The sequence below is a fragment of the Sorex fumeus genome, unplaced genomic scaffold (genome assembly GCF_029834395.1).
Source record: "Sorex fumeus unplaced genomic scaffold, SorFum_2.1 ptg000063l, whole genome shotgun sequence".
Classification (NCBI taxonomy): Eukaryota; Metazoa; Chordata; class Mammalia; order Eulipotyphla; family Soricidae; genus Sorex; species Sorex fumeus.
Window position 1 is genome coordinate 80746470 of NW_026606120.1, and position 22899 is coordinate 80769368.

Genomic DNA, 22899 nt, shown 5'->3' on the forward strand with positions numbered 1-22899 from the left:
TAAATACATTAGAGTGTAGAACTAGAGGGTAGTCATTCATTTGTATAACTCTCATAATATACTAGGCACTATGCCTAGAGTTGAAGATGTAACGTGAGTACATTTCAATCTCTTGTCCTCAGGAAATTTCTAGTATTGTAGTGATTACTCATTAAAATAATATACTAAAAGGCTGGAGAAATAGTACAGTGGGTAGTCTTCAGCAGCTGGATTTGATCCCCAGCACCACATATGGTCCCCCAGCCCTTGCCAGAAGTGATTCCTGAGTTCAGAGCTGGGAATAATCCCTGAACACCACGGGGTGTGGTCCCAAAACAAACCAAAAAAAATGAAAAAATAATTGACTAAAGTAAAATATATTTTAATTCCCAGCTTGAGAAATCATGTTGGGTATAAAGTGAGGCTGGGCTGGAGCGATAGCACAGCGGTACGGCATTTGCCTTACAAGTGGCCAACATGGCAGACCCGAGTTCGATTCCTCCACCCCTCTCAGAGAGCCCGGCAAGCTACCGAGAGTATCTCGCCCGCATGGCAGAGCCTGGCAAGCTACCCATGACGTATTTGATATGCCAAACACAGTAACAAGTCTCATGATGGAGACGTTACTGGGCCCGCTCGAGAAAATCGATGAACAACGGGAGGACCATGACGGTGACCCTTAAAGTGAGGCTATATATAACAAATGAGGTATTAGTAAGAGGGACAGTGTTAGTCTGGAAACCTTTCTCAGACAAAATTGACTTAAATGAGTTTTTTTTGGGGGGGAGGGATGGTAGGTCACACCTTAAAATACTAAGGATTATTCCTGGTTCTACGCTCAGGGGTCACTCCTGGTGGTGCTCAGGGGACCTTACATGGTAGTGCTGGGAATCAAAAGCAAGTTCCCTACATGCTGTGCTGTGGCTCTGACCTCGTAGTGAATTATTTTAATGAGCAATCACCACAATAATAGGAATTACCTTAGGATAGGAGACTGAAATTTACTCACCTTGTATCTTCAATATCGCTGGAGCAATAGCACAGCGGGTAGGGCATTTGCCTTGCACGCAGCTGACCCGAGTTCGATTTCTCCGCCCCTCTTGGAGAGCCCGGCAAGCTACCGAGAGTATCCCACCTGCACGGCAGAGCCTGGTAAGCTGCCCGTGGCGTATTCGATATGCCAAAAACAGTCTCACAATGGACACGTTACTGGTGCCCCTGGAGCAAATTGATGAACAATGGGAAGACAGTGCTACAGTGCTATATCTTCAACACCTAGGCACAGCTGTGGTCTGGTGTATTATATGGAATATATAAATGAATGATTGTCCTCTAATTCTTATCTCCTATTCTGTCTCTCTGACTTTCTCTTTTACCATCTTTCTTTCAAAACCCCATAGAAGGGGTTTTGAAAGAAAAGGCTTGGTATGGAGTGGCAACAAAAAGAGATTACTCAGAGAATAATCAGAGATTTCTTGATGAATATAGAACCAAAGCAGAGACAGTGCCTTGAAGGGTATTCCCCTAAGGCCATGGAGAGGCCTGATGAAGCATTGCTCCCTTATACCACAGAATATATCAATGTTGTTTATCAGATGGATAGTGCCAGATAAACATCTTTTTTGTCTGGCTTGTTTTGGGAAGCCACACACCCAGGGATGCTCAGGGATTATTCCTGGCTCTGCACTCAGGAATTACTCCTGGGGGGCCATTTGGGGTGTCAGGGATCGAACCCAAGTTGGCCACATCTTGAAATGCATGTGCCCTATCCCCTATATTGTCTTTAGCTCTGAAAACCTCTTTCAACTTCATTTTTCCTATTTTTATGCTAATAGAATTCTTCTGTTGACTCAAGTAGATAAAGGGAAACAGGAAAAAAAGTTTAATTGGAGCTTATATCAATTCTGAAGTCCCCTGTGGAGTAGCCCCTGTGCACCTCTGGGTACAGCCTACCCTCCTCTTCTCCAATCTATAAACCCCCCTTCATGATAAATAGGCACAACATTTTTTTATACTACTGGTACACTGATTCTCTTAATGCAATTTCTGCAGACAAGGGACTACTTTTAACAAGATCCAAGAATGAATCATTCTGTATCCTTTTTCTTTTCTTTCTTTTCTTAAACACTTTCCCCAGCATTGATGTCTGCTTTCTTTCTCCAGCGTTTGAACCTTCTCAAAAGGATGGGAATATCACTGTTCGCTGTCTGGGCCTTACTGGCTTTAATTCATTGCTCAGGTGAGATTCTCTGGGAATATCCTTAGTTAGGATGTGCCAGGGCATAAGTGGCTGGTCAGTGAAGAAGAGCAGAGGAATCCCTAAATGTAGGTGGCACACAAGGTTTTATTCATCTGGACATTTGAGAGAGATTCTCGTTGTTTGTGACACAAGGACAGACTTCTTAAGTGTTTGGACTTCTAGTTGGGATAACCCAAGTGAAGGGATAGGATGCTAGACCATTTTAGGGAGAGACCATTTCTCCCTATGAAATAGACCTTTTCTCTTGGGCTCCCTGCTTGCTGTCCAAGAACTGTTTTGTTGTTGTTGTTCTTGAGAGTCTTTTTACTTCTTTGATGCCCCCTTTTGTGTCTTAATAAGCTAGACTAGGATCTAGATAGAATGGAGCTTGTACCTCAGTTGTAAGAAAGTGGTTCTCCATATTATGACAAGGAAGGACCCAGAGCTTCAGTGAATGACATTACAACAGGAGTTTTATAGGATAAGAATTCACAAAGGGGACTGATCTTTGGGAGATTCAGTGTGTGGTGAACATAGAGTAGCTGAAGGGAAGCTTTCAAGAGACCATGTCTCACTTTTATCAGGCATCGCACGTTTTCTTGGTGGTTCCCAAACTGGACCTGAGATTTCCCCCAGAAGACTGAATTCCTAAGTTTCCCAAAATTCCCCCTAGCACCAAAGCAAAACATCTCGTTTTGAGAAAGTGGTAAAGAGTTCCTGGGGGAATGAGGGATCCTCCAAGATAGCCTTTTGGTTCCCACGATTTGCTGTGCGTCAGAGTCACATTGGGATGCCTGTTCACTGGCACATTTCTAGAGTTCCTGATTTTACAGGCCTTCTAGGTCATTCTGGCAAAGGCAATCTTTAGTTCATAATTGGAGAGAAACACTGCGATAAAATTTTCTTAGGGGTTTACTGCACCACGAGAACCCTCAGTAGTCAATCATGGGTGCTTCCGAGATGTCGAGATGTTTTGCCTAAGTTTTCTAGGCACAATTCTTAGCAATGTCATAGTTTCTGCGGTGATTCTAATTATGAATCAATATCTCAAGGAAGATGAGCAGAGGATGTGGCAGCAGAATCAGGGTTCTGAATTATTCAATAAATAAGGGCCTTTTTGATTGACTCTCCTGTGCCTTTTTTTTTTCCCAGTTCATGATAGATTTCCTTTTCTCTAAATAAGTAGGGTCTGGTTTTATTTGCGGGGAAGGCAGAATGGTGGAGGGCATGTTGTCCTCATCAGAATCTTTGGTGTGCGTGTTGGTCATTTTAGGAGGCACAGAAGAACTCTTTGAGGTTTCTGTGTGGCCAGATCCAGCCCTGGTAAAGTTTGGACAGTCCCTCAAGGTGAACTGCAGCACCACCTGCCTAGACCCTGGGCCCAGTGGAATTGAGACCATCTTAAGGAAATCCCAGATGGGCAGGGGACCTCAGTGGAAGGAATTTCTCCTGGAGGATGTCACAGAGAATTCCGTTTTTCAGTGCTTCTTCTCCTGCGCCGGAATCCAAAAAGCTATAAGTGTTGGCATCACTGTATATCGTAAGTGGGGCTGAGGACTGGGAGGAAGGGAAAGATGGGGCAATATGATCAGATCTCATTCTGAGAATAGTTGGAAATTTCTCTCTGAGTAGAGAAGTAGAGAGCCCTTAAAAAGATTCCTGTCCAGCTGTAGGATATCTAGAGTCAATGACTTCTATTTTCCTTTGGTACGGCTTTTAAATTAGGAGCAGGGTACAGGAGCAGAACATTAGACCTCTGTGCTCAATACTTATAAATGATCAAATAAGTAAAAATTAGTGCTGTATCGCTTGTTACGATATTCCAGGATAAACATAGATTGGATAAACATGGTCTTTGTAGACTTAGATAGTTGGAGAAATGTCATGGAAAAGGAGGAACTTGAACATCTCATGCAGAACAACTGGGATTAGAAGAGATGGGGATGGACAGGGAGGGTCTTTTAGGATGGCAAATAGGACTGGCAAAGGCATGATTGTAAGCACAAATGTGAGCTTTGTGTGCTCATAGCTTGGTTAGTGAGGACATCATTCTTGTGGGATGCAGAGGAGCTCCTTAGTGGCTGCTCATGCCTTTGAAATTCTGTAAGAGGGGAATGTACTCCAGAATAGCAACAAAACAAAGCAAGTGACCTCTCCACAGTCACATTTCTGAATTACCCCTTTAGCCACTCTGATGGGCAGAGAGCCAGAAGGTAAACTTACCCCATTTTGGGCAGTAGGCATCAGATGGCTGGAGGCTAGCCTTCACTTCCGGCACAGTTTCCTCTTTTAAATGATTTCTTTCTGGAAAAGTGAGTTGCTGTCTCTCACCAATACATTCTTTGTCTTCAAGAGCCTCCAGAGCAGGTGATCCTGGAGCTCCAGCCAACATGGGTGCCTGTGGGAGACATCTTTACAGTCAAGTGCTCTGTGGGCAGAGTCGCACCCCTGGAGAACCTCAACATTACCCTTTTCCAGGGTAATCAAAAACTTCGTAGAAAGGACTTTAGGAACTTGACTGTTGACTCCCAAATATCTGAGGTCACCATTGATGTGAGAGCCCAGAAAGAGTATGACAGATGCAATTTCTCCTGCCATGCAGAACTGGACTTGAGTTCACAGGGTGGAGAGTTCTTTCAAAGCAACTCAGCCGTCAAGATGCTTCGGATCTTTGGTAAGTCAGAGTCCTTACATGGGAGGAATCTGAGGCTTTTTCCTCCTCATCCCTTGTTCCCTGGGACTAAATTCCTATAAGATTTAAGATAGAAGACGTGAGGATAACTGAGCAGAGCATTTACTTAGGCTGTAAACTCACACCAGGGACAGAGATAAAGGTTTTATTCCTCACTTCCTACCCTAAGTATAGGGTTCTACATTGACATGACACTTGACTCGCATGAATTTTTTCCTTTCCTTTGTCTCGTATTTCGACAGAATTCTCTCAGAGTCCTCAAATATGGATCTCTCCACTTCTGGAGGTTGGAATGGCAGAGTCTGTGAGCTGTGAGGTGGTTGGGGTGTTCCCAGCAGAAGAGGTGATGTTCTCTATGTTGCTGGGAGACCAGGAGCTGAGCCCCCTTCTCTCCTGGGAGGGAGACACAGCACGGGCCAGTGCCACAGTTCGGGCCATGGAGACAGGTGATCAGGAGCTGTCTTGCCTTGTATCTCTAGGTCCAATGGAACAGGAAGCAAGAGAACCGGTACATGTTTATAGTAAGTACCTTGCCTCTTCCCTTCTCCTACAGGGTTCCCCGAGAATGAAAGGCTTAGGACAAATACCCTGCTAACCTTTGCTAGGTCTACTTGCAAGTGAATAATATTCATCTTCATCCTTGCTAAGTGCTGACCATTTAGAGACAGGCAACCTTCACCCTGTTTCCTTAAGCCATCTGTTCACAGGGATTGTGAATGCTTGAACCTGTCCCTAGGAGCTCTGATTCAAGGCCAGGGTAAAAAAGACATGCTCTCCATGCTCCAATAAATAGTCAGATGTGGGCAGACTGAATTTATTGTAGAAACTCTCAGATTCCTCTACTAACACAGTTATGCCTTTTACACACAAGCAAGAGTGATGCCCAGTCCTTCCCGACTCTATGTCTGAGTTACTAACAGCAGCATGAGTACAGAAATGCTGCCAGTTTTGAGAAACATGTTTACTCCTCTTTTTTTCTTTATAGGCTTCCCTCCACCAGTTCTGGAGATGGAAGAATTATACCCATTGGCAGGGACAGACATTAATGTGACCTGCACAGGGCATATATTAACGTCACCCAGTCCTACTCTTCGACTTAAGGAAGCCCCTGATCTTCCTGCTCCTGGGAATCCTGCTTGGCTTTTCCTTACTGCCACAGAGGAAGACGATGGCCGAAATTTCTCCTGTGAGGCCTCCTTGGAAGTTCAGGGTCAGCAGCTGATCAAAACCACTTCAATCCAGCTCCATGTCTTATGTGAGTAGATACTTGAATTAATTTTTTTTTCATTTTTTATAATTTTATTTATTGAATCACCGCGAGAGCAGTTACAAAGCTTTTGGGTCTAAGTCTCAGTCATACAATGAAACACCCATACCTTCACCAGTGCCCCTTCTCCACCCCCAACAACCCCAGTATACCCCCATCCCACACCCTCCCCCCACCTGTGGGGCAGATGATTTCCATGTTACTCTCTCTCTACTTTGATCACATTCAATATTTCAACACCAGACCCACCATTATTATTTGAGATTTTACACTCAGATATGCTGAAAAGGCAATAATAGACAATTTGTGTTCTATTGCTGGTTATGAATAACATATGATGTCGCATGGCTGCAGTAGGGCCATGTGATTTTGAAATTCCGAAATTTTAACACTTAAATCTGGAGGGATTACTGCCAAAAGCCACTGAGTTTCGAGATTTGCTCCTGAGTCTCTGGGACCATGGCTGTTGAGCTGCTTGATCAGGAGCCAGAGAGGCCGTTCGTGGGCCTCGTTGTGGTCTTGTGGTCTCGTTGGGGTGGGGAGGACAGGCCCAGCTCCACCCCATCCCATGAAGCCCAACAAGTTTCGTCACTGCGGGTCCAAGCTTGACTGTCCAATGGCCTCTGGAGGATGGTGGCCACCGAGCCGCCAGGGGGAGACAGGCAGAGGGACAGCACCCTTTCCCCCCTGGGGTGGCCCGGTGACAATAACCTACTGCAGGGTCTGGACACATTTCTGCCAAAAGCCGCTGGGTTTCGAGATTTGTTTCTGAGTCTCTGGGATCAAGGCTGTTAAGCAGCTTGATCAGGAGCCAGAGAGCCATTCATGGGCGATGACTTGGGGTCTCGTTGGGGAGGGGAGGACAGGCCCGGCTCTCCCCCCCCCCCCCCCGATCCTGTGAGGCCCAACAAGTCTCGTCACTGTGGGCCCAAGCCTGACTGTCCAATGGCCTCTGAAGGATGAGTGAGGCCCTGTGTGTCTCGTCACTGGTTGAATTAATTTTTTATACTTTATTTAAACACCATGTTTTACAAAGTTGTTCATCATGCTGTTGTTTCAGGCATTTGATGTTTCGAAACTAGTCACACCACCAGTGTGACCTTCCCTCCACCATTTTCCCCAGTTTCCAACCAACCTTCAAATCTGTCTCCTTAGCAGGCACAAAAAAATTTATTCCATACTGCCTGTTACAACAAAATGGCTAATGGAATCATCAAAAAAAAATCTGCAGTCAAAGAAAACTTTTTGTATCTCACCATGGGGTCATTAAAAAGTCATTATCTGAGGGTTTACTAAGCTGTTTGTTGCTAGTTTAGCCCCCTGTGTTACTGCTTTTGTTTATTGAGCTTCGTTGGCCTCTATGCTATTTTCCCATTTAATTCGGTGTGCTCCTACTGTGCTGTTAGTATTATGGAATTTGGTATGCAACTGCGTGCTCCAGGAATTCCAGGGTCTGTGGAACTGGGCTGATGACTTTCAGCAGCCCAGCTCGGCTTGAATCTACCGAGATCAGTGGTGAAGTGTGGAGCCGGGCCTCTGCTTCCATAGCTGTAGCTGCAGGGGCTTGCGGCAGTACGGGGCTGTGGGGAAGGCTGCCCGTCTTCTCTCCCAGAAGACCCCAGAATTCTCAACCCTCAAACTGTTATAACTGGAATTTTTTTTTTTCGGTTTGGCATCTCTGTAGAGGTTAGTTGTGAAGTAGTGAAGCTGGGCTGTTTGTATGGCAGCAGCTGTGGAATGGGGGTGTGGCTGCCAGGGCTTCGGCAGGCTGGGGACTTGGTCCTCTTCAGAGCACCCCAGTGTTTTCAGCTCGAAGACCGGTCTACCCATGAGTTTTACCGGCTTGGCTTGCATCTCTTCCCAGATTAGTGGTGAAGCTGTGGAGCTGGGCCATTGCTTACATGGCAGTGAAGCCTGAAACTTCTTGTCAAAACAGGAACTAGTAGTCTCCCATTTCCAGAGCTCTTGACCAGTACCTTCATTATTAAAGTCATCATGTTTTTCTCATATAGCAAGAAAGAGAAAATAAAATAAGAATTCTCCAAAACTTTGCTCTCTTGTTTCTTCTGATATAAGGAGAGTAAATCAGAAGAAGCAAGAGAGGAAAGTGGGAGCAGAGAAGAAAACATGATGAGAGTGATCAGCTTGAAGCTCTGTTAAAGGTTGATGACTGAGAGCATGGTCTGAGCTTAGGAGGAGGAGGGAAATTTTCAGGTGAAAATCTGTATTTTGAGAGCCCAGAGTTATGATTCGGTGGCAAAGTCGATGCCTCAATGTGCGTTCAATCCCCTGCACCCAAAAAAGGGGGGGGTGCTTTTTTTGTTTACTTTTTATTTTCAATCCTCCTCTCTAGATTCCTCTCCATACATAGTGTCCACATTCACTGGGAAGCAGGGGCCTCAGTGTCACCATTAACTGGATCCTCAGAGCTCTTTGGGCTGAACCTATTAGAGTGCCTGAGGCTGTGTCTTTGACTTCTTGCCTGAAGGGAAGGGAGAAGCAGGGAACTGGTGAACCTCAGCTTGGGGAAGAAAGCTGCTAGACAAAGAGGGCACAGCATTGACTGTGATCTTGGTTTTTGTTATTTTGATCTTGATCTTTGTTTTTTGCCAGACCCAGTGGTGCCTGGTGACCATAAAGTACCACACACTAGGTGGCTCTCATGTGGTGCCCAGGGTCTCATACAGATGAGGCATGTACTCCAGCTTTGAGCAAAACCCCCGCTATGTTTGCATTGGGGAAGGGCTCTCCCTTACTTTGGCATTCTAAGTGCTACCCCACTGGGAACTCTCTCCTTTCCAGACCAGCCACAGTTAGAGGAATCTGGATGTCCTGGCAACCAGACGTGGGTGGAAGGGACTGAAGAGATGCTTGCCTGCGTCCCCAAGGGAAACCCAACTCCCACCTTGGTGTGTACCTGGAATGGAGCGGTCTTCAACCTCCACATGCCACAGAAGGCAACCCAGAACCACTCTGGAACCTACTGCTGCACAGCCACCAACCGGCTGGGTTCAGTCAGCAAAGACATTTCTGTCATTGTTCAAGGTGAATACAGTCCCCCCATTGCCAGGCCCAGGAAGGAAGTAGTCCCTCTGGACTTGGGATGCTTATCCAAATGTGGAAAAATGAAAGATTTGTGTGGGCTGGATGGGGAATGGTGGGGAATGATAAAAAGCGGGTCTGGTGGGCTGGAGTGGGGTGACTCTCTTGCCATTGAACCTTCCCAAATTCTGTCTTCTGTGCTTGGACAGGACTGGATGAAGGAATCAGCTGCACCATCTTCGTCATTATTATTGTCGCTCTTGGAATATGTATAATCACCATCGTGCTCTATTTGAACTATGGGTCCTGCAAAATAAAGAGGAAGAAATTGCCCTATAGACAGAAAGAGAAGAACAAAGATGAGGAAAGCCAGTTTGCAGTTCAAGAAGCAAAAATATAGCAGTGCACATACTTGCTAAATAGAATTGCTATTTGGTTGAAGGAGACTTTGACTACTGGGGTTTCTTAAGGAAGTGAGAGGGAGTAAAGGAGAAAGGAAGAGGCAGAAGTGAGGCCACGTTGCCATTTGTGTTTTGAGTCCCATAAAACATGTTTCAAGCCGTCTTGTCCCTTGTCTCTAACCCATCCATAAGCTCAACTCCTTTGATTTCACTCTGATCACTAGAAGTTTCAGCTTCAGCATTTAGCTAGTGAGGGGATGACTTCCTGCTATCGGTTTAACCAGTTTACACTTAAATTTAAAAATAGATTCTGTTCTTTCCCCATTATCACTCTTTTTCACTGCCCACAGTCACAAACATAAATTGAAGAAATTAACAGAAGTATCACAGAATGCAACTCATTTCTCCCAGTTCTTCACTACTCTAGAGGGAATTACTGTCTTTCTTAGTCTGGGAAGAGGGTTTAAGGGGTGAGTAGAAACAGAGATCAGGAATCAAAACCCTAGCCCTGCCCTCATATCCCCCTGATCACCTCATAGGAGGTTCTGAAAAGCAAATCAGCTTAATGACAGCATCGAGGGTTAGTGTCTGGTCAGACTTCAGTCCACTGACCACATATTATGTGCCTAAGGAGAGTATAAAAATTGTAAGAATATTACACAGAAGGTCAGGCAGCTTACCCAGATGGGTGTTCTGCCTGAAATGGGAGATAGGGTTCTTTCATGGAACTGACCTCAGAGGTCAAGGGCTTCTAATATCCCAGTTCCTATTCATAGTCCATTGAAACAGAGTGATCATCTGGAAGTTCACATTCAACATAATAGTTTAGTAACCTGAAACAGGCTGTTCAGGTAGAATTCCAAATTATTTTTCATTTCCATAAAGAAGCATATATTTTGTGCATTTATATTATATTTATTTTATTTTACTTTATTTCCAAATAGTTAAACTTCAAGGGGGAATCTTCGGAGGCAGTGTTCACCATATGGTCTTATAATTTAGCTTCCTTCTGTCTTGAGCTTGCTTAAAAGAAACCTTTAAAAGGAGACAGGAAGAATCATAAAACTAGGGTTTTTCTCCTCTGTCAGTCAGATATGGGTCACTGAAACGTTGAGCATGTAAAAATAAAAGTGATTTGATGACATCTGAATGTATTTCTCTCCTGTGTCATTGTGTACAGATTTTATTTAGCCAAATGATTGTATCTTGAGTACAATTTCTAAGAAAAGAATGTCACACAAGTTGGCAACATACAAGTGGTCCAGGGCAGATGGTGAATTAGTTCCGCACAGCAGCCAATTTGATCAGCTCTCAAAACTAAAATTCAGACTTTGTCTAAAGGTTTACAGACTTTCAAAGTGTAGATCCAGGGGGCCAAAGAGGTAACAGCAGTAAGGACATTTGCCTTAAATGTAGCTGCTGAGCTGGGTTTCTCTCTGACACTCTATTTGGTCCTCTGAGCTTGTCAGGAGTAAGTACAGCTGGGTGTGGCCCAAAATTAAAAAAAAAAAAACAACAAATAATAGATCCAGTTAGAACACAGTATCAAACATAAGAGTGGAAAAGTTCTTATTCTTCCCAGATCTTCCCTGAGCCCTACTCTGTGGATTAGGTTTAAGAATAAGTGTTGGGCTAGAGCGATAATATAGCAGGTATGGTGTGGCCTTGCATGCAGCCACTCAGGTTTGATACCAGATACCACATAAGATTCTCCTGAGCCCACCAGGAATGATCCCTGAGCACTGCTGGGTTTACCCCAAAAACAAAAAAGAATGTCTTTGGTTCCACATACATGGCAGTGGGATCGAAGGATGAGCAAAAAATTGTGCCTGCCTTTGATAAATTTATAATCTAGGATCATGCTCAAGCTGGAGCAATAGCACAGTGGTAGGGTGTTTGCCTTGCACGCGGCGGGCCCGGCCGACCCGGGTTCAATTCCTCCACCCCTCTCAGAGAGCCCAGCAAGCTACCGAAAGTATCTTGCCTGCACGGCAAAGCCTGGCAAGCTACTAGTGATGTATTTGATATGCCAAACACAGTAACAAGTCTCACATTGGAGACATTACTGGTGCCCGCTCGAGCAAATCGATGAACAATGGGAGGACAGTGCTACAGTGCTATATGTTCGAGCAAGTAGGCAGACATGAATGATTCTGCCCTAATCTCGGACTTGGGGAGCTCTCAAGATTAGGAAGGTATCTCACTCAGATCAGGGAACTTCTGGGATGGAATCAGGGGCAGTTGTGCTTGATTTTACAAAACAGCCACTCCCTGCCCAGCTGTCTTGTCAAATGAGTAGTAGAATGTAATCATTACATTTATGAACTGAGCACTTAGGGAAGTACATTAGGAAGCAAATTAAAGAGATTATAGGGGCCTAGGGATATTCCAAGTCGTAGGTAGAGCACATGCCTCGTATGTGCAAGACTCTGCCTGGCACTGGATGTTCTTCCCCATTTTCCCCAGCAATGTCTAATTAAAAAAAAAAAAGACAACCCTCCCACTAGAAGTCAGACTTCTTTTATTGGGGTTGAGGCCACACTCATTGGTGCTCAGAGCTGTGTTTAGCAATCATTTCTGGTAGTGCTCCGGGGATCATATGTAGTGGCAGGGACTGAACCAGGGTTGGCTGAGTGTAAGACAAATACCTTAACCCCTGTACTATATCTCTGGCCCGAGGCTTTTCTTTTTTTAAACCACACCTCAAACACTGCCATCTTCACTGGTATGTGAATAATAATAACAATATCTTATTAATAATAACAATATCTTATTGTTGTTTGTGGGCATATTGTCTGGTTCAGCCTCTATGGAAAATATCATGGAGATTTCTTCAGAAAGCAAGATTAGAGATCCTGTATGATCCAGCAATTCTACTTCTCAGCATCTACTCCGGAAATACAAAAACATCCCAAAAGTTACATGCACACCTATGGTCATTGCAGCACTTATACAGTAGCCATGATATAGAAACAGCCAAAATGTCCAACAACAGATGAATGGATAAAAACTGCTAGAGTTGGAGAAATGGTACAGTAGGTAAGATACTCACCTTGTATGTAGCCAACCCTGTTCAATCTCCGGTACCACACATAGTATCCCAAAGCCAAGAATATTCCATGAACACAGCTAGGTGTGAACCCTCCAAATTAAGTATATAGATGTCATGGAATACTAGACACTAGAATACAGAAGTAAAGGTAAAAAGGTAAAGGCCCTCCCATTGTTCATCGATTTGCTCGAGCAGGCCCAGTAACCTCTCCATTGGAGATTTTGTTGTTACTGTGTTTGGCATATCGAATACATCATGGGTGGCTTGCCAGGCTCTGCTGTGTGGGCGAGATACTCTCTGTAGCTTGCCGGGCTCTCCAAGAGGGGCGGAGGAATCAAACTCGGGTCAGCCATGTTAGCTGCGTGCAAGGCAAACGCCCTACCACTGTGCTATCGCTCTAGCCCAGAATACAGAAGTAAGCACCGTAATGGGGGAAGAAGGGGAGAGGAGGGTAATGATGTGGACTGGAAGTTGGCATGGGGTCCTGGGTGGGAATTCTTGGGTGCTGTGATGGTGGTGAGGTGAAGTGAGGTGAGGTGAGTATACCATGACCATAAATGTTAATACTATTGTAAGCACATACCTAAACTATAATTTAAAAAACAATTTTTAAGTTATATTTTTGGTCAAGCGAGTTAAAATAGCAGGTTGGCAATGTGTTTTTGTTTGGGGGGGAGACCACACCTGGCTGTGCTCAGAGTTTATTCCTGGCTCTGAGCTCAGGAATCATACCTGATGGTGCTCAGGGATACCAGAAATCAAACCCCAGTCAGCCGCATGCAAGGCAAGTGCCCTACCCATCTGGACCCTTGGTAATATGTCTTTGTTTTTTGGAAATATCCACAAACTTCTGCAAGATATTGTGCATCAAAATATTATGTAGGTAAAAATCTTGATTTTCCCCCACTTTATCAGTAAAGCAGAGTACTTAGTGAAATTATTTTTAAAAAGAGTTTCTGAACCTAGGAATTTCCAGTTCTATTTGAGTCTTGGAATAAGTTGCATCAGGTCTGTGGAGATCTTCAGACTGCAAACCCCACCCAGTGGCATCAGTGACCCAAGGCACCCAGAATCACTGGAGAAAGTTCATCTAATTGCACTGTGGGAGCCTGGACACGAACCTGACTTGTCTGTACTTCTTGCTGCCACATGGTGGCACTGTTGCCCGCCTTACACTGCCCATCAGTGCTTTTAGCAGGGCCAACCCAGGTTCTCAGGTTGCCATGGATCTTTGAGGGAGGACAATCCACTTCCTCAGGCATTGTCCAGCTATGAGTTTCCTCACTGGGTTTACAGCTGGTAGAGCGCAGTACAACGGGTTAACACTCCAAAGAGGCTTGACCTCTTTCCCTGTGCTTCCATAGTGAGCCATACAGCCAGAGGCCTGGCCACCCTTTGCCTACTCTCAAACAATTGGCCTCTTGTTCCGTCCTCAGAAGGTCTCCCTGCCCTTCTGGGAATAGTTGCCTTGGCTGGGGAGATGCTGGAAGGGCTGGAGTGCACACTAGGTATGCAGGAGAGCCGTGGGCTCAACTTGCCAGCAAGGCTGGATTGGGCACCAAAGTTAGCTGCCTTCAGGAGACCCTGTCTCTAAAAGGTGTCAATCAGCTCATCATTAACTGCAGTTATCCTAATTGTCTTTAGGGGACAGCACTACCTTTCATATTTTAAGGCTTTCTCTTAAAATTAAGGTGACTTAGGGATTAAAAGAGTACTTATAGGATTTTAGTTGGGAAAAATGATCTAGTATGTCTAAAAACACTAGCATTATGTAATACATATGTTCATGAGTACTTTTACTATTACTCTTAACAATGCCAGTGGCAGTTACATACATAAATATAATAAGCCAAAAATAGGAGTCAGAAATGTGTTGTGACAATGAGGTTATCAAAAGTCACAGATACTGTTTATATCTTTCTCGATCTTTGTGCTGTCTTCCTTTTTTCCTTCCTTTCTTCCGTGTGTGTGTTGGGGAGGGGCAAGGGGCCACATCTGCTGTACTCTGCACTAGGAATCATTCCTGGCAGTGCTTGGGGGACCATATGGGATGCCTGGGATTGAATCTGGGTTGGCCAGTACAACACAAACTCTACCCACTGTGCTATCTCTCTAGCCCTGTGCACCTGCTGTACTCACTGCTTACTCCTTGCTCTACAATAAGGGATCACTCCTGGTGGGGTTCGGGGAAACATATGCCTTGCTGGGGATCAAACATAGGTTGGCTGTATGCAAAGCTAGTGCCTCTTCCTCCTTTTCTATTCCCTTTCCCTTCCTCTGCTTCTCCTGTTCCTGAAGATTTAGACCTATATCTGATAGGGTACCAGTTGTCCTAGTTTGCTTTTTTTTTGTGGGGGGGTCCACATCCACAGTGTTCAGGGGACCACATGGGGTGTCGGGGATCGAGCTCTGGTGGGCTGCGTGCAAGGCAAATGCCTTACTTGCTGTACCATCACTCGGTCCCATCCTAGTTTACTTTGAGCTGGAGGGGTCCTGAGACTAGATTGTGGCACCAGAACCAGGAGAGCCTTTTGCAAAGCAGGATCAGTGGGTAATCCCAATGTGGGATCACTCCCATGTTTCTTAGTGCTCTGGGGCCTGGGGAGCCATCCAGTAAAAGAAACTACGAAGCCTGCTCAGCCCAGGAGCACAGCGCTGGTGACTTCAGGATGGATGGTTTATGAGGAAAGCGGGAACTGCTGGTCCACCTTGCAGACATATTCCGTGGCAGTTAGTTTCCTGTGGCTCAGCAAAGTTGATGGCAGCAACTCAGCGGTAGTCTTGTGAGGTGAGGGCAAGTTGAAATGACGATCATGGGCTGAGAAAAACACTATTCCGGGGCCCGGATTGACTGAAACTCGGACAACTAAGTTCTTTCCTGTGCAAATTTCACTCAACTTGCTCTTGGGCTGACTTTCCATTAGAAAATGTTGAATGGTGGTGAGACATAAGTCTTAGCAGCGTGACTTTGTAAGTGGCGAGGTCGGTGGAGTGCATTCATGCTGGTGTGCGGCCACTCTCCAGAACCATGACCGTGTGACGCCGTGGGCTGTGGTTTCATCTCGTAAAACTGAAACTGCCTCCACTTAACAACAACTCCTGGCCCTGCCCCGGCCCAGCAACCACCATTCTACTTTCAGTCTCTGAATTTGACTATCCCGGGACCTCTTAGGAAGAAGGTATGAGCGGAACCATGCGCTTACTTAGCTTTCTGTTGTGAGCTTACTAAATCTTTTTTTGTTCATCGCTTAGTCTGTGTGTGTGGTGGGGACTGGGGGATGGTTTTGTTTTTTGTTGTTTTGGTCACACCTGACAGGGCTCGGGAGGAGTTCAGAGATGCTCAGGGGACCATGTGGTGCTGAAGATTGAACCCTAGGCTCCCATATGCAAAGCATATGCTCCAGCCCTTTGAGCCATTCCTGCCCTAAAACTTGCTTTAATGACTTCACATTAGAAATGGAGAGTGCCATGACGGACCCAGATCTCATATCCTTTTGCTTCTCTTCACCAAGAGCTGTGGACACATGAATTTTGTCTTTGTACTCCCTAACTCTGTGGTTCCCAGTCATTTTACCTGAGGGTTTCTAAATATATCATCAAGATCCCCACCCCGGACCAATGAAATCAGAAGCCTGGGGGCCCCAGGAGGTGACTAAGTGATAGAACACTTGACGTGGGGCCAGAGCGATAGTACAGTGGGTAGGGTGTTTGTCCTGCATGCGGCTGACCCAGGTTTGATCCCCAGCATCCCATATGGTCCCCGAGCACCGCCAGGAGTGATTCCTGAGTGCAGAGCCAGGAGTAACCCCTGAGCATGGCTGGGTATGACCCAAAAGGCCAAAAGAAAAAAAAAAGAAAGAACGCCTGACATGTAGGTGTGGGGCTGTGAATTCAATCCCAGCACTGCCTCACCAAGCGTTCTGCTATGATGCCACAACATACAAGAACAAATGAGTACTGAGTCCAAGTATGTGTCCCTAGACATTGCAAAGGTTAATGCAAAGGGAAAGAAAAAGCCAGAATCTCTGTAAGTGGAGGTGACCCTTAGAGAAGACCTCCCCAGGTATTTCTCATCTGCAGCAAAGGTGACCACCGTGATCTCAGTGAAGGAACAACTGAAATCATTATAGTGGACATGTCAAAGAATTTAGGGGCCAAGATAAGACAGGGCTGAGGCACTTGTCTTGAACGTGGCATACCCGGTTTCAATCCGCAGCGCCACGTATGGTCTCCAGAATGTGGGTCTGGGTGATCTCGAGCACAGAACCCGGGGCAAGCCCTGAGTACCACAACAAAAGCAAGGGCTTCGGGTGGTTGAAGACAGCCTCGATGCCTTTCCATCCTCGATGCCTTCCTATGGCCTCCTGGTTTCATGCAATGGCTCCCCGTCAACAAGATGTTCACCTGTGCCCCCCCCCCCCCGGAATATCCTTGAGAGTCTCTGAGCTTCTTAGGAAGATTAATTAGGAATTGATTACTTGCATTTTAAAAGAATTAGTGACTTTATCAAATCTTATTTGAATAATAGTTACTTGGAGCTACCAAGTATTAATTTTACAGGTCAATAGTAAGCCAGGGTGCTTGGGTGACTTAAATGGATCCTAATGCATGGGTCACTGTCCATTTAAGTTGACTTGGGAAGGACAAAGAAAGATTTGAGTTGGCACTGGAAAAACAGCCTGTGTTATGAAAACAAGTATCTAAACATTCCATTAGAAAACACGAAACCCCCACGCTTCAGTGCCACGACAGCTGCAGCTTCTTGAGCGCTGAGAAACGCCAATCACTCACTTTCACTGCCGCTTCACACAGGCCAGGCCCAGCCATGCACTATTATTTCCATTCCACCAAGGGAAAAGAAGCTGATCACTTAATCAACAGTGCAATCAAGTTCTAGTCTTTCTTAATTTTTTTCCAGAACAGAGCTTATTTATTTAATTTTTAAAAATTATAACCCCATGATTTACCAAGTTGTTCATAATAGTCGTTTCAGACATTACATGTTCAACACCAATCCCTTCACCAGTGTGACCTTCTCTCCACCAAAGTCCCCAGTTTCCCACCCAACACCCCAGCCTGCTGCTCCCTTGCAGGCACAATCAAATTTTATTTCATATTGTTTGTTATAACACAAAGGCAAAGTGTGTGACAATTCTGGCCCTCAGGTCTTTCTGGTTCTTTCCCTCAAACCACATTTTTCCCCAAGTCTCCTCTTAGAACTAATTAGTCACTGACAGCTGGTAGGCCCAATGTGTTTGGGTGAATTTGTATAGTGAAAAGAACCTGCTTTGTGGTCCTGGAGCAATAACACAGCAGGGAGAGTGTTTACTTTGCACACGGCTAACCCAGATTCTACCCTGGGCACCCCATATGATCTCCCAAGACTGCCAGGATTAATCCTTGAGCACAAAGCCAGGAATAAGCCCTGAGTACTGCCGAGTGTGGCCCCAAAACAAAACAAAAAATTCGCCTTGTAAACATGAGGCTGTGAGTTTGATCCCTGGTGCCACCCACATATGCCAAGCACAGTCTGAGACACTGTAGGTTGCAACAGTGTGATCTGGAGGGCACGGCCGGGTGGATGTGAGCTCTGCCACTTAAAATGAGCAAGTTCTGCATGTGTGTGCATGTGTATGTGTGTGTGTACGTGTGTGTGTACGTGTGTGTGTGTGTGTGTGTGTGTGTGTGTGTGTGAGAGAGAGAGAGAGAGAGAGATGGCCCCACATCCACACACCTGTGTTTGAGCACTGCGGTGGCTACACCAGAACATTGTGAGCTCCCTAGAGTAAAGCCAGGGGAAAGAGCACACGCGCAGGCGCGGTCACTCAGGCGGGCAATCCCCTGCTGACCAGTCAGCCGCGAGAAAGGCAGCAAGGGAGAGAGCTTCTGCAGGATGGTCGCTGTTTCCTCTCATGGTTCCTTGGCACGTGGGGCTTCTGCCTCTGCCCTAAGAGGCCTGTCCTGTTTCACTGCTTCCGCCCCTGGCGGCCAGGGTGGGGTGGTGGTGCTGATGGGGAAGAGCAGAACCTCCAGCTGCTCTATTAGGGTGCCCTGACCTAAGGCTGCATTGTTATCTGGGCCCACAATTTTTTTGAAAAACAAGTTTTATTGGATCACCGTGAGATAGTTACAAACTTGCATGATTATGTTTCAGTCATACAATGCTCAAGCGCCCATCCCTCCACCAGTGCACATTTTCCACTGCCATTGTTCCCAGTGTCCCACCCACCACCTTCACCCCACCCCACTCCCTGCCTCTACGGCAGGTACAATCCTTCTTACTCTCTCTAATTTTGGGCACTATGGTTTGCAATACAGATACTAAGAGGCCATCATATTTGGTCCTTGGTCTACTTTTAACACACATCTCCCATCCCAGGCGATCCCTTCAACCATCATTGACTTAGTGGTTCCTTCTCTATCCCAACTGCCTTTTCCCCCAGCACATGGGGCCAGATTCCAAACCATGGCACGATCCTCCTGTGGGCCCACAATTTGTGGCGGGGTGGACCCCAGGGTGTGGGAGAGAGCTGGCCCTGTCCTGCTTTCCAGCCCCAAGAACTGGCTCGCTTATCTCTCAGTCTGACACCCCAGACACCCCTGATTTCTTCTCCCCCTTCTTCCCCCCCCCCACCCCCTACTGCATTGTCTGCCAACTTGGACCCAGTCCCGGCCTCCTCCCTCCGCCCCAAGAGATCACATCCCACAGACCATCTGATGCAATTTCTTTTTATTAGAAGGGGGCCAGTAGGCCTGGCATGGCCCTGGCTGGGGTCAGGGGGAAGGCGGGTGCAGGGGTGCAGGGGGGAGCAGTGAGGCCGGCCTAGAAGGTGCAGCTGCTCTCCACGAAGCGGCGACACTTCATGACGCGCAGGTAGGTCTCGGCCTTGTGCAGGTCCTTCTTGAAGCAGGACAGCAAACCGTAGTTCTTGAGCAGCGCCTCGTCGCCGCGCAGGTTGGTGTCAAACTTGTCATAGGTTTGCTTGAGGATCTGCCCAGGGCGGGGGCTGCCGTCCTCCAGCTCCTGCCCAGTGGGAGGGAGAGGAAGAGGGGCCAAGTCCTAGGGCACTGTCTCCCCACCCCCTTCCACCACCCCCTCCCAGGGCTCTGAGAAAGGATGGGGGTTCCCCCCGCCACCCAAGTCCAGGTTGGCTCTCCAGGGAGGGAGGGCCCCCATGGCATGCCCACCCGCATCAGGGCCTGGATGCCCTCCTCCAGGTCCTTGAGCTTCTCGTAGAAGCGGTCAGAGGTGCCGAAGGCCAGGCTGTTGGTGAAGATGCGGCCGAGGAACTGCACGGGCCCCAGCCAGGACTGGATCAGCAGCAGCGAGAAGCGGAGCAGCTCCATGTCCTGTGGGCAGCAGGAGGCCATGGGCAGTGGGCTGTCCCCGCTAAAGGGGTAACCCTCTTAAGGAAGATCGGGTCCTCGGTCCCCACTCACGGATCTTTGCTGGGCTTCGTCCTTGCCTGTGGGGGCCGGGATGGTCTCCGAGAAGCAGAAGGCAGCCTGGGCGTTCTGGATGGAGTATCTCTGGCCCTCGGGGATGTAGGCTCGCTCCTGGGGACCAACACCCCTTTACAGGCAAGCCCCCCCCAAGGGCTCCCTGCCTGGCTCCCTGGGGCCGTGTGTCCCTCCCTGGCTCCTCGCGGCGAGCACCCGAGTGGGCACTTACAAACTCCTTGTAGGTGTCGGCCGCCAGCTGGTGCAGGTGCTGGGCCCGGAGCACGGCGTTGGCAAACAGGCTGGACAAGGGCATGGCCGGGAAGGCGGCCACCTCCTGAGGCCATGGCAGGCAGAGCAAAGTGCAAGCCAGGAGCACAGAAGTGCGCAGGCCTGGAGAGAGACAGGGATACAGTACTGGGGAGCGGAGGGTCAGGCTGAGCGTCTTGTCTGCCCCCCAGACACCCCCCCCCCCCGCAGCCCAGGAGCATCCCGCATCGCCGGGCACAGAGAGCCTGCACCCCCAAAGGCCCCGGTCTGAGGGGCGCTGCCCCTCCCTCTGCAGCCTCCCTCACCCCTGCCTCACCCTGAAGGGCTGAGGGGCACTCACCTGTAGCCATTGCGGCGAGGTGAGCTGTCCACGGGGCCCTGAGTGGCTCGGGGAGCTGGGTCCTGGGATCCTGGAAATGGTCCCTTGCGGGGCCCGTTTTATACCCTGGCCCCTCCCTGCCCCCCTCCGTCCCCCGCCGTGTCCCCTCTACATTTATTCACGGGGACCACTGCTGATGGGTAATTCAGAGCCTCCTCCCACTCACCTGCCCTCGGCCAAGCTCCCCTAGGCTCGTCCTCTCCCATCTGTCCCCAGTGCCGTGGCCTGGCTGGCAGCGCTCTGAGGGAGAGACCACCCCATTCACCTTCTCCTAAAGGGGGCACTTGGACCCAGCGGTGTTCTGGTAGGGTGGCCAGTCTGGGCCCCCAAAGGGGGCTCTGCAGATGGGTGCTGTCACCCCTTGCTTCCTGCCTCTCCCCTTTATGCCCTGGCTGTCCCCCTCCACCCCCAGAATCCCACCCTTGCTTCCCTCACTGCCCCCACGCCTCCTGCCCCCACCGCCAAGGTACCAGGCTGATGCTAGCCACCCCCACTCTGCCCGCAAGTTGAGGCTCCCCCAGGGGCAAAGGGCCCGCACTGGAGGCATGGCCTTGCTTCTTGGACACAGATGCAAAGGAAGAGGCAGAAATCCCAGGATCATACGGGACCAACCTGATTCCTCCTGCAGCCCTGAAACTCAGGGTGCAGCACCCCCTAAGGACCTGTCATCCAGTTATCTTCATCTCTCTCACACTTTCCTAGAGCGTGTCAGGTTATAAAGAACATCTAAGACCCAGCAGTAGCTCCAAGCAGCGTTTTTCAACTGGGGCCATATGGCTCCCTATGGGCCCCCAGGATATTCCAAGGGGACAATGGGTCAAAACTGCACAAAAGTATGGGGGGGGGGTTGGTGCAAGACTATGGGGCCACAGAAGGAAGGAAGAAATGAAGAAAAGAGAGGAGTGACCAAGAGAAGAGTCAGGAAAGGTCTGAGGAAACACTGGCTTCGAGCACCTGCCTTGAGAATGTTTGGTCACGGGTTTGAATCCCTCATATACACAAGTGCACTCCTGGCAGCCCAAGCTGTCTGCGCTTCCTGGGGCCATGAGTGGTTTCCAGCTACATGAGCACCTCAGCCATAACTTGTGTGCCTCAAATGTGAGGGTGAACCCCAGAGGCTGGGAGCAAACACCCCAATGAAAGAAGTATAAGACCACAGTGAGCGCCTCCACCCCACCCGTCACACACACCTCGGCTAACAACAATATGTGACCTCCAGGCCGCAACACCAACCAAAACATGCTGAGCACGAGAGGCTACTAAGGCATCAACTAAAACATTAAGTGTGTCTTTTTTTTGTTTGTTTGTTTTTGGGGTTTTTTTTTTTTTTGCTTTTTGGGTCACACCCAGCGATGCTCAGGGGTTACTCCTGGCTTTGCACTCAGGAATTACTCCTGGCGGTGCTCAGGGGACCATATGGGATGCTGGGAATCAAACCTGGGTCAGTCGCGTGCAAGGCAAACGTCCTATCCACTGTGCTATCGCTCCAGCACTTAAGTGTGTCTTTAAACTTTGAAGTACAGAGCACGCCTAGGTTGGCTGTGGTTGGGGCTGCATGGCTGCCTGGGTTCAGGGGTTAGTGCCAGCCCATTTGCCGGAGGAAGAGATGCACCCCCTCCTTGCTCAGACACCCCCACCCCCAAACTCTTCCTGCTCTGCCTCATTTGAGGCAGAGGTGGGGGGCACCCGCACACACTCCATCTCCTCTTTGATCCCGATCAGACTCAGCACTGGCTCAGCTACTGGGTGTTTAGGGTATCCTGTGGGGGTTCTACAGCTTTGGGAGTGGGAGGAGAGGAGCATTGCTGAGCACCTTCGGGGAATCAGGTGTGCAAGACCCTGTCCTATGAGGGACCCTGAGACTCAAGGCAAATGGGCTTTTGCCCATGGCCACTCAGCAAGGGTGGCAGCTGCTCTCCATCTAGGGCAGGGGTCTGGGGGGCACAGGGGGTTCCTGACCCAAAGCAGGGAGTGGATTCCCACTTGGGAGAGGATCAGTGGAGGTGGAGTTGAATTAAGGCACCTGAACCCCAGGAGAAGGCCCACAGCTTCCAATAAAAGTGTCAATCAATCCTCTTAGTGTGAATGAAGCAGCCACATCACCCCCACATCCATGGCCCCATCACCTCATGCCTGTC

At 48.1% G+C, this 22899-nt stretch overlaps 2 protein-coding genes across 2 annotated transcripts; one reads left to right on the plus strand and one right to left on the minus strand.

Annotated features, from left to right (window-relative positions):
- Positions 1-2163: 2163 nt before the first annotated feature.
- On the plus strand, positions 2164-9619 carry LOC130035100 (intercellular adhesion molecule 5-like). Its single transcript, XM_056126580.1, has 7 exons — positions 2164-2218; positions 3492-3758; positions 4572-4892; positions 5153-5431; positions 5896-6165; positions 8980-9222; positions 9429-9619. The coding sequence occupies exons 1-7, from the start codon at positions 2164-2166 to the stop codon at positions 9617-9619; spliced, it is 1626 nt and encodes a 541-aa protein (XP_055982555.1).
- Positions 9620-19465: 9846 nt separating this feature from the next.
- Positions 19466-20838, minus strand: GH1 (growth hormone 1). Its single transcript, XM_056127461.1, has 5 exons — positions 20723-20838; positions 20345-20505; positions 20113-20229; positions 19861-20022; positions 19466-19696 (listed from the first exon to the last, which is right to left on the minus strand). The coding sequence occupies exons 1-5, from the start codon at positions 20730-20732 to the stop codon at positions 19496-19498; spliced, it is 651 nt and encodes a 216-aa protein (XP_055983436.1). The 5' UTR covers positions 20733-20838; the 3' UTR covers positions 19466-19495.
- Between the last annotated feature and the right edge of the window lie 2061 nt (positions 20839-22899).